At 38.1% G+C, this 12261-nt stretch overlaps 1 protein-coding gene across 1 annotated transcript in view; it reads left to right on the top strand.

Moving 5' to 3' along the window:
- The window catches only part of PCCA (propionyl-CoA carboxylase subunit alpha), a 279424-nt gene that overhangs the window by 209734 nt on the left and 57429 nt on the right, over positions 1–12261 (top strand). Inside the window, exon 21 of the mRNA XM_027443682.3 lies at positions 11415–11468. Coding sequence (XP_027299483.1) covers positions 11415–11468 — 54 coding nt within the window. The remainder of the gene's footprint in view (positions 1–11414; positions 11469–12261) is intronic.

Below are 12261 nucleotides of genomic sequence, written 5' to 3'. Positions count from 1 at the left end.
AATCCAGCAAAGCACTTAAGCATAGAAGCAGGAAATAAATAATTTTAAAATGTTTTGGTTTAAAATGTATTTATGTAAATTATAGTCTAGACATTCAAATTGTTGCATATCTGTCACACATTTAAAAATAAGTAATTAAGAATGCTCCTGTATTTTGCCTCTCTGATAAAGGCTCAATGTGTATTAGAGCAAAGCAGAGCACTAACTCTGCTGCAGTTAATTTTAAGAAGATCTATAAGCTTAAAATGCAAGTTTTCTGAGACTATTTCTAGATCAGGAAACCTGGCAATACATCTGAGAGCCTTAGGAGAGGTATGTACCCTGGTCGCAGCCAGTCTAGGGCATATCAGGGCACACCTAGGATGTGTGGCAGCCCCCTCCCTTGTGCTTTTGTTTCCTTTGCAAGGAAGCCCATCTGCTGTACACAGATGGGCACTGTGGAGTGCCTGGCCAGGTCCTCAGATGATAGAGGGACCAAAACCCTGGGTTCATTTTCATTTTCCTGCAGGAAGGTCTTGAAAACCTTTGTACTGATTTGGATTCCTGTGAAACCGTAGGATGCTATAGAAGGTGATGAAGTAGTGAAAACACAGCATCATTTGAGCAAGAAATTTCTCAGATATACTATTCAAGAAAGGAGGTGGGGGACAGACCCCATAGTATTTCTTGAAGTATGCAGATTCCATCACCGTTTTTTTGTTGTTTTTGTTGTTTTTGCTTTTAGTAATTCCTCAGCTGATCCCAGTTTCTCATAATTCTCTCCACTTTTGACACGAACCTACCACTCATTTTGGGAGACTGAATTAAACGCATTATGAAGTGTAAGATTCCCATACATTTTTCCAAAGATGTTAGTGACTCTGGACCGTTACGTTGAAATATTGAGGATCTGGAATCTACTTTTGCTGAAAATGAGGGAAGTATCTAGAGGCATGTGGTTACCATAGGAGTACATGAGGATTCAGATTTAAAGGCATTGGTTAATATGTAATTTTAAATACATATATATATAATATTTTTATATAAAACATAATTTGAATATCATATAAAATAAAAATAAAAAATATCATATTAAAATAAAAATAAACAAATGAGGAACCTAATTATTTCTGTGAAGAGAAAGTGGAAAAGAAGACATTAAGTTGTTGAAAAGAACTGTAAGAATTCAGGTAGAAACAGAAAGGGAGAATCATGGTTCAGACTGATATCCTGGAAAGTAACAATGGTGTGGAGATAAGAAGACAGGCATATATTGGGACAGCGAGGATTATTTTATCCCTCTCCCTTGTAAAAGTAAGATGGGTTTCAGTGAGCTCTGTGCCTGTAGGAGACATCATCTATGACCTGTGCTTTCTCCCTGGGTGGGGGGGAGTGGGGAGGGTAGAAGGAGAAAAGTGAATAAGCAGCTTTTTCCTTAGAACAACTCCTTTTATTCCCTCACGTGAACCAGACTCTAAGGGGACCGCCAGATGAAATGAATCCAAGAAGTCAGGAGATGGACTTTAACCTTGCTGCAAGTCTTCTATTTGACAGCACGCTACACAAGTAGTGCCAAAGTGTTAGATCAAGTTCTCAAAAACCATCACCACCCTTCAAATTCAGAGCCTTCTCTATGACAGCACCCTGCATCTAAATTTTACAGCTCCTTGGCGCTGTTTTATAGTACCTTTGGAGAGAATTCAGTTTACTACTCTATTTTCATTGATCCCATCATCAAACACTCAGCCCATCCTTATGTACCATCTACCTGCAGACAGTTCCCTCTAGCAAGAGGATTCTCTGCCAAAATAAATTCTTTGTCACCATCTCATGCTAACACTTGTCCCTCTTCATTGTACCATACGCACCCTGCCACTCCACCATCATCATCTCACACTGGCTTCACTGCTCTGCCAGCATGCCCTAATGAAGCCTTCCACCCCTTAAAGGGAGCCCAGGCCTGGGATGTGGAAAACTCTTGGTGGCTCTTGGCAGCTTCAGCAAAGAAGCCTTATGATGTCAGTGGTGATGCCTTCTCTTTGTATTTTCTGTTTTTTTTCAAAGTTTGGTCTCTGCTGAACTGAAATTCAGGAAATGGAACTCAACTGGACAAGGCCCTGAGCAGCTTGATATTACTGTGATATTAGCCTTACTTTGAAAAGAGGAGGTGATTACCTGATTTCCAGAGGTCCCTTCCAGCCTAACTGTTCTGTGACTCTGTTGGGCATCTCAAACCCTGCTCTAAAAAGGTCTTTATCAGTCACAGCAAGGTGTAATTACAAGAGTAATGGAGTTACTAAGCAAGAACATGATCCTCTAAAGCTGAAATCATCAGTCTCAGGCATCAAGTGTTTTCATGAATGAAATAGATGAAGCTTTATCAGTGGAGTTTTCTCTTCTTACAGTATTATGTCGCATTCAGGGTTGGCACTGCTTATTATTTTTTCATTTAATTTATTTATTGCATCAACAATTGCAGCAGGAGGAGAATATTCTACATCCTAGGATTTGACAAATTTAAGTGCTTCTCTGACACAATGTTTCTTTTGATTATTATTTTGGTTTATAATAGAAAAAATGAAAATGCTGTAGGTTATGAAGCCTTTGTTCCTGGGAAATGTCTGACATTCTGGGAAATGTCTGACAGGAGAACAAAGCCTGTGCCCAAGTATTCATTTCCTTCAACCCAGTGGAGACTTTTCAAACACGTGTAATTTTAAAAAAAATATATCTTTATAATTTTTTGTACTGTTTAGAGATCTCAGATATAATCTGCGATAATGATATATATGTTTCTGGTCTGAAGTATCATTACTTCAGCAGACTCATTTTCTTAAACACTGAAAGTGATTTTGGAAAGCTTTAGTGAACAGTGTATGTGAAGACTTTGACAGTCCATTCTTTAGCCCTGTGCAATTACTGCACACACTGCCATTGCCTTTTAGCCATGAACTGGGAATTATTTTTGCTAGGTTGTCTCTCGAAGAGGAACACAGGATGATTTGCAAACAGAGGCAGCGACTTGGAGTCTTTGCAAAGCCACAGGCTTTCTAAGCTATACTGTCAGGTAGGATCAGAGAATGGTGTGGGTTGGAAGGGACCTTAAAGATCATCTAACTCCAACCCCCCTGCCATGGGTAAAGAAAAGCCCAAGTGTGAGCCCCAGAACTGGATTCCTGATGGCATGTATTGAGCATTTGTTAGACCATTGCCTGGCTTTGTTTCAGCCCATCCAATAATGGCTGACCTAGACAAATCTGGTATAAAATCATGCCGTGTAATATAGACCTAAGTAGTGGGACTGGAACAGCTGTTGCCATTTAGCTTGGGGACCAGCCATTCGTGCATGTCCCACTTTCATTTACAGAAACACAGGCTGCCCATCTTTTTCATGTTTGCTTGTCCAGCCTCCCACATCTGAGAAAAAAGTTCAACCCTGAAACTCCAAAAACAGTCAGTGGATTTGATACACAGAAACTGAATTATTGCCTCTCTTGACACTCTGTTGGCATTTGAGATAAGTACAAACAAGCTCTCAAATATCCCAGGTAAAAGACAAATACAAAAGCCTGTGGCATGCAGTGTAGAATGCCTCGCTGTGTTTCAGGCTTTTATTTTTCTCTAGAGGCATTAGTATCTGTCTATCATGGCTCCATTATTGTTTTTATGTCTTTCCCTACAGTTGCACTAGGAGAGTGATAAATTTTGGCAAGTTTTTTATTACAGCCTTATCGTTGCCTAATAATTGCTATGACAGTGTGCTTTAGCTTCATTTGAATTCCTCCTACACCCTGTATTAGGAGAGACCATAAACCGTTGATCCCTACACGCTGTCCATGCTGCTCGTATCCTCCCGCAATTGCCTCTCTTCAGTGCTGTAGGGTTGCTTCTTGTAGAGAAGTTTGTCTTTACAATGATGTTACTCTTTGAATGTTTTCCATTTCTCTTGTATCTTTTCTGAGCTGTGGGGGCCAGAACTGTGCTCTGTATTAAAAGCATGGGCAAAACTTAGACTTCTACCGTAACTTGGTGGTGTTTGCTGATGTGTTGTTCATTCTCATTACTAATTATGAATGTTTCCTTTGGCTTTTTTGACCAAATCTAAACATAGAGCTGATGTAAACATATAGCTATTGAATCATCCATTAAAATACCAAAATATCACTTCTGGATGTCAGCAGCTGGAGAGGGGATGGGAACCTCATGGACAGTGATGGAGGTTGGTTCTTCCCAAAGGAGCAGACACAGGAGCAGAGAGAAGGAATAGTTAGGAATAGTTAGAAGGAATTCTGAAACTTCATCAGCATGTGTATATTCAGTGCACATCTCCTAAGTGTACTTGGAAAGACCTGAGTGATCTGCTTTAGATAATTATTAGCTCATTCATCTTGCTGGGCTTGTGAAAGATTCTGTGCAAGGAAGTTGGTGGTTGTACCGTTTCACCCTTTACTTCCAGGAGTAGGGAGAGAGAAGATGTATAAAAGCTCGCTGGTTTGGTGCTTCTTGCTGTAATTGCCAATAATGCGTATTAAAGCAAATATTGCTACTGTGGCTTGATTAACACTAGTGTTTCCCAAACTGTTAAAGTTACTACTTTTTAAAATGAGCCCTGAACATACATATATGTAGCATACATGACAGCAGTGTGGCCAGCTCGTGAGTCATGAAGCATTTTAAAAGATCAGATACCCATTACTGTCATACCAGAGTACTTGTATTAATATCCACTTTGAATAGCAAGTACCCAGCTCTCATGAGTGGTCTACAATTTGTGTGAAATCAATTTAACTTGGGGCTGACTTAGTGCTTGTCCATGGTTTGAATGGAGAAAGTGTAAAGGGAGGAGGAAAATTCAAGGAAATAAAAGATAATATTACAGATTATTCCTGCCTTCTGTTGTTGTTTGTTTGTTTGTTTTTAATTTAGAAGCTAGAGCAAAAAGCACATAGCACCATCCTATCCAGTTCTTTCATGAATATGATTTTCTTTTCATTCAGGAAGGAAATGAGCGATCAACTTCTATGCCTGATCAATCCCTCTGGAATTAATTGTCCACTTGTCAGAGGGAGTTCTCCTGCAATGAAGCTGTATCTACGAACAACATACTTCTCCCTTTCTTTAATCTAATGAGATTAGTAATATCCTGTGCTACTCAAGGGGTTAATCAAATAGCGTTAGTTGTCGCAGTGTCTTATGCCATACCTTTTTTTTCCAAAGGAGCTTTACATTTTAATGACAGGCAACATTCAGGATGAATAGCTGTAAGTGTTGTTTGTGTGTCCAAAGACCAAAGCATTGTATTCAGCTGTTGACAGACATCATAATTTTATACCTAAACGTTGAAAGGCAATGAGTTGTTCTCTTGAACGTGGTAATACATTCAGAGAACAAAGGGGAAGAGGGACATGGAAGAGCAAGAAAGGACTATAGATCCTGCAAAGGGTCTCTGAGTTATGACAAACATTATAAGATCTAGGATCACAGGGCAGCGATTACCTGCACAGCGTCTGCCTGTGAGAGCAGAACATATCACAGCATGTCAAAAGGAGAATAACACCGCTAAAAGTTTCACTCATTTTATGATTTAATCCAATAACAGAAGAATTTTCAAAGTTCACTGGGAGACCCAAACTCGTCACAGTACTTGAACCTACATAGCTGGAGGAAATGTTGGCCTGGGGCAAATGTCTTTTAGATTCATTCTTTAGCAACACCAAACAAACAGTCTTTCCTGTGCATGGATTTTGGTGGTGGCTTTTTTTTTTTTTTAAGCCTATCATCCACTACTTTATAACAACACCTTTGTCGGAGGGTTAAGGGAGCACATGGACATTGTTGAAAGGTGCTCTAGGTATATGTGATAGCAGTACTTCAGTGGCATTAATATTAAACTTTTCAATGTCAAAAGCATGGTAAAAAGGTGTAACAAGTGACATTAACATTGGATATCATCTAAAGAAGTTTTGGAAAGGATCTGTGTTTCCATTTTTCTGTTTATGAGAGCAGAGAAGTTCCTAAGCGACCTACTGCAATTAAATTTCAGGCGTTAAGAGGGTAGTTCTTCTTTTAAAGTTTGTAATATAGTAATACATAATCATAATATGGCCTCAGACACTTACAAAAGTGCAGGTGCAGTTCCTCTGTGTGGATTGATGCCTTCTAAGCCATTCAAGCAGTGTTTAACATTTGTATTTGTTCTTTTTGGGAGTGGATTCTGTTTAGTCCTTGGAAAAGGATTCAGGTAGCTTGCAGCAGGTGCTGGGGGAGGCCAATGGCTTAACATACTGGAAGGATTCCTTTTAAAGAGAGAGAATACTTAGTCATAGTACTATTTAAGCCAATCTTTGAGATCTCTCACATGTCAAAATGCTTCATACACAGCAGGACTTGATCATCGCATTCCCCTACAGGGTGACTGCTGTCCTTGTAAGAAGCTGGAAAATGTGGATGTGCCCTGAGGAAGAACAGCTAACTGAAGCTTCATTTACTTTAAGGAGTGATCTGAAACTGGTGATGGCTAGGGGTAGAGCAGCACGCGGCATCTAGCCATGTTTCCATCTGTAGCTTAATGCAGTAAGGTGAGGAAATGATGGCACCACCAGTGGAGAACACTAAATTGTGACAAAAGTGGAGTGATCCCTTCACTGGAAAGGCTTGCAAGGCTGTGATGCAGTCTTCAATGGACAAGAAAGTTTGGTCACTGCCTGTAGACAGGTGGTCCAGTGACCATGTGTGACCTTCTTATGGGACTGTCATGCAAGAAGACTGCTGCTGCTACGTTATTTCTGGGGTGAGGTTTTGCCCTTCCTAAACTTTGTGGAACTTGCCTTGCAAGTCTGTGGACTGGGATTTTACGCTGTGAAAAGGGAGTACTGGAGTGTTCTGCTTCTGCAAAGGTTCTAGGGAAAGATGGAAAAGCAGAGAGAGAGAGAGAGAAAGCCAAACCAGTCTTCACATTTTCAAGAAAATGATGGCTTCATGCTTTCACGCTTACTTCTGCAGCTGTCTCCCCCTCTCTGTCCCTGCTGTGGGACTCCAAAGGTGGGATTGACATGGTTGAATGGTGGAGCATTTCACATGTCCACACACCTTCATGTACATAAAATCTCATATATGAGTTACTAGCAGCTGAATCTGCTATAACTTTAAAAGGTAAAATACCTTTTTTTTTTCTTTTTTCCCTGACTTCCCTATTGAGGCAGTATATTTATTTATTTATTTATTTTTAATTGAACCTGTCTGGGGTTGATTCTGGCCTATAATTTGCTAGCCTGAATGTTCAAGAATTTACAAGTAGTGGTGAAAATGTGCATAGCATTCTCCACTTAAAATTTATGACATAAGACATTCAGAATTGATGGTAGTAAGCAGTTGAGGTGAAACAATAGGGGCTGCAAGAACTTCTGCATCTTGTAAAACAGAACCATGCTGGGAAAACACAGTGTTTCACTCCAAATTTTATCTATAGTCTTCTGGAATTATTTAAGATACTTATCAGCAGGTTTTCTGGGTTTGAAGTTTTTTTTTTATTTGTTTTGTGTAGTCTGGTACATGTTGTCTGACTGGTAATGTAGTCATGCCACCACTTGAAAAAAATTACAGAAAAGGTTGGCCAAGTGACAATCTGTAGGTTTTCTGTACCAAATGGTCTCCAACTTTACTTTCAACAAATAAAGGTAGTATATATGGTAGTTGAAGATAAACGTGTTTGGGAAACTTTAACACATTATTTCCTTTGCCTTGACATTATTTCATTCCGACTTGGCACATTGTTTTTTTTTAATTTGTAAGCAAAGCAAAAAATTGCTTTTGCTCTGTTTCAGTTTCTTTGTTTTGATACCATTTCTTCTGTGCAGCTGCTCCCATCAAGCAGCTTGGAGAGCCCAAGGTACCAGAAGATTTGTGAAAAATTCTCTGAGATCTTGTCATTGTTTAATAATGTCCGTGTCAGTTCAGAGCCTCTTTCAATAATATATATTTTATATTTGGCTGAGCTGCTTTATCCTCCTTCATGTAAAGGTTATTATCACTTTTATCTGAAAGTGCTCATCCACTGCAGGCTTAATGCAAAGCTGATTGTAACCCTACTGCATCTTACAATGAATAGATCATTGATACTCAGCTAAGTGGAAATAATTTTCTATGGCAAAGCAGAAGAATTTAAAGTCATATCACACTAACCTCTGGTAATTTTCTGGGATTTACAGATTAAAGTGATTGTTTGTGAAATGGCTGTGGTATAGCATACACTTAAGGTAGAGTAGGAAAATCGAACACATTTTGTATGATTGTATACACTTGTCTATTTTTACATGCAGACACAAGCGTTTTGTTCGTATATACATAGCATATACAGTATAACATACTCTAACCTGTGTGTAAAAATACATATAATATTTATGTAAAACTCACACCCATTTGGCAGCTTTGAGAGTATAAACGGATTTTCTGACATAGTGATTTTTTTTTTTCAGAGTAGGTTTAGCGTGTTACTTTCTCATAAGGGAAAAGCTTTATACTTTTAACTTGTATTATGCTAATTAAGGTAGCCTGAAGCGCTAGCAGTTGAATGAACGAGAAGAGTATCAGTTATGTCTAAGATCACGTAATTGATATGAACGATGTAATTTTACTGTATTTGCAGGTGAACATACAGTGTTGTTTTGTCTTTGTTCAAGTGGTAGACTTCCTGTGCTTTTTGCTGTAAACCTCTTAGTAAATAATTTGCAATTTATTAGGAAAACAATGGCAATGCATATAATTAGCTATTCTCTTTTGTTACCTCTATTTGATTACTTTCCTGCTATCACATGCAATATGAAACCGTCTATTATGAGGTATAGAATATGTAAATATCTAACTTAACAAGAGTAACTGGAGACTGGTCCTTTTTCTAAAGAGGTGGAAAATAAAAGAATAATTGTTAACCGTGTCCTTTCATTTTCTTGAAAACATCAATTACATTTACAAATCCCAGAAACACAAGCCCACCAGTGGAACAGAAATAACTCCTTTCAATATGCTTCAAAAAATCTAATCACATCTAACAGCTGAAATTTATTTACAACTGTAATTTGAAACATTAATTATGATAATGTGCTGACTTCTTTTGTAATGTGTTTCTCAAAAGCCTGGCAGTTCTCTTTTTGGTCTTGGTGTAACATATGTTTTGTGACTTGGAAAATTTCTCTACCTTTCTTTCTTATGTTTTGTTTTTTAAAAGATACCCAGAAGGAAAATTTTGTTTCCTCCTCTGTATTTGTTGACTGTTTTCCTCTCCTTTCCCATTTTTTTTTCCCTATACCCTCTGTTATTTCAAGAGGTAGATTTTAGTTCTTACACTGACTCTTGATGCTACTGATGACTGAATATATCTAGTCCACAGGTTGCTAAATTGGCTTGCTAGCTTGTTTATCTGTAAATTAAGACAGTTTGTGTGAGGCAATACTTTTTGATTCTTAGCTGTGAAAAATAAGTCAAGCTGTCAAGATATCTGGCTTTGAAAGCCTTTAAAAAGAATGACAAAATGGCTCTATTTTTTTCATTTCATTTTTGCTTTGCTTCGTATTGTTTTTTAATTTGTGTTTTTATGTGTGATGGGGAGATTAGCCAAAAAATGGAATTTTTATTAGGACATGAAAAGGTCTCTAATGACCCTTGAAAGTGGACAAAAGAGTAGCACAATAAGTGACAGAACTCTAACGAGGGTGGAGGGCATTCCAGGAAAAAAAGAAATTAAATCCTTTAATTTTTTTCGGCTTGCCATTTTCTGACAGCTTATCAAGTGGTTGGGACTTGTTTGTTTTGGCATGCGGTTCATTCATTGTAGGCAGCCGGTACTTTGTTCTTCTTTGTGGTTTCCAAAACCTGATTGTGTTTATCCTAGACTGTGGGAAAAGTGTATATTCCTGTTTCCTTTATAAAAGTAAACGTCAGGTTTTGTATGAAATTTTATTTCCCATATTTTCCATTCCATTAATCATTATTGTTGAAATATGTCAGGCTTTGGCACATCATCTTTTGTTTTCATATGATTGTACAGATTGCAGTGTCAGTGTGTGACCTGTTAAGTCGAAAAGTACCCGTGTTAGGGCCATAGGAATTATTACTTCATAAAGTATAGTTGAGGAACGTGCACTATTATTAAAAAGGGACCGGCATTTAATTTATGGCTATTAAACTTACTCAGGGGATTATCTAGCTGTTTTTGTAGAGCGTTTTTTCATTTAGTCAAGAGAAGACAAGACTAATGGCTCTTCACATACCTGAAAGGTAGCTGTAAAAGGAAAGGGAATAATCTGTGTTTCCTGTCTGTGATGATGAAGAGGAGTAATAATGTGCTGCAGTTGCAGCACAGGATATTTTTAATCAGATATTAGGAAAAAACTTCCTAGGAATAAGGATGCTGAGAACTCTGATGAACTGCATAGGGAGACTGTGGAATCTCCGCATCTGAAAGATTTTGAGGGTGGATTAGACATACCTAAGTGATGTCTGCTTGGTTCTGCCTGGGGTACCAGGCTAGAGAGGATCTCTCAAGCAGATTTGCAGCCCTGTTGCTAGGATTCATGGCCTTTGAAATGCTGAAGATCTCAGAGCAGCTCTCAGTTTGCATTTTATACTCACCTTCTCGATCTGTATTAGTATGTATGCATGTTGTCATGTAAGTATTATGTCTGCATTTCATGACTAGGGCCCCGATTTGGGGTCTTCATATACAGTAATTTAACTGCAGGAAGAAAAAGGAGAAAAAACTTTTAGCACTGAAGAAAGAGAGAATTCACAAGAAGAAAGACTTCTTTCTGCATTTGGCATGTTTAGATTCTGGGTAACATCGTGTTGAAGCAGTAACAGATTTTCATTTCATTGTCTTGTGGCTTACTGACAATGCAATATTTGAAGACTGTTTAATAACCTCTCTCAACTCATGAACTGGAGTAGGAAACCAGATGTGTGTTTTTTTTTTTCTCCTTTTTCAAGTAGCATCATTGGAGGTTTGAATTTTAAAAAGATGTTTAAAAAAATTCTCCTTAGGAGAAAATGAAATTAATGTTACGTGTGAGCAACAGGAATATGGAATCAGACACTTAAAGATGGCAAAGGCCTCTTTTATTCATATTCGTTTTATTCATAACATTCATCGTTGTGCAAGCCCAAGATTGTTCTGCATTGTACTTGGTCATATTTGTTTTCATTGTTCTTCAGCGTAAGTTTTATTGAGTTGACTGAAACAAAACCAGAATCTGAGTTAAGTATGAATTAGACTTCTGGTACTGAAAGTCTTGAAGGAAATGCCTGCTTTATCTGTTTTATGTGTAGTTTTGTGTACTCAGTTTTGATTACAGTGATGAGACACAAAGAAAACAGAATTGTTTCACATTTCTGAGAAGCTTCTAATCAGTTTTTAAATCTTTTTTTTTTTTTTTTCTTTTCAGCGGCTTTCTCGGAACGCCTCTGGAAGTACAAGCATTCAGTTTCTAGGCACAGTGGTAAGTACGTGTAACTATTGTCAAGAGTTATCTTGGTAGAAGAATATCATGTAAACAGAAAACAGATAAATGATACCGGTAGCACATTCAAGCATACGTTTGTGAAAGTTAGCATTGTGCAAATATTCTGAGCTTAACAGCTGAATTTAGGCAAGTTCTTAAAGATAACTTCTAAAGCACAGCGCACAGTATCTGCACTGCACATTTAAATTGATTCAAGTCCGCCTCTGTTCCATTTACGAGGGTTTTAAAAGTAACTGGGTATAGACTGGTAAGCTTATAGCAAGATACTCAGGCTTGATCCATGTCAGAATCAAAACCACTCCTCCCCAGCACCTCAGCATTCTGATCTCTGCTGCTTCACCATAGCATGTACCCTTGCATCCCAAAGGCATGCCAGTAACTTTCTTATAAACAGACTGCTTAATGATGCAAAGTACTCTTTTTCACTCAAATTAAATATGCTCCCAGATTTTGTTTGCTGGGGAGGAGTACGTTTGAAAGCCTAATCAGATTTTACACCATTTCACAGAAATTACTCAGTAAAACAGATTTTTCATGTGCTGTTAATCTGAGTTAGGTGTTAGGTGATGGATGCTGCTTCAATCACACGTTTATAAGCACCCAATTACATGATTTGCATGATCAAAATGCTGTCACTGAATTTTTCCAAGTTCCTTATGCACCTGAAAATGAAATAAAATTGAAATATCCCCTACAGTAAGTTGTCCTGATTGCTGCTGACAGGTTTCTCAGTAGTGACACAGTGGAAAGTCCAGGAATGAAATTTTCC

Source organism: Anas platyrhynchos, chromosome 1 (genome assembly GCF_047663525.1).
Source record: "Anas platyrhynchos isolate ZD024472 breed Pekin duck chromosome 1, IASCAAS_PekinDuck_T2T, whole genome shotgun sequence".
NCBI lineage: Eukaryota > Metazoa > Chordata > Aves > Anseriformes > Anatidae > Anas > Anas platyrhynchos.
The sequence above is the reverse complement of the archived record's forward strand: the minus strand, read 5'-3'. Positions and strand labels throughout refer to the sequence as shown.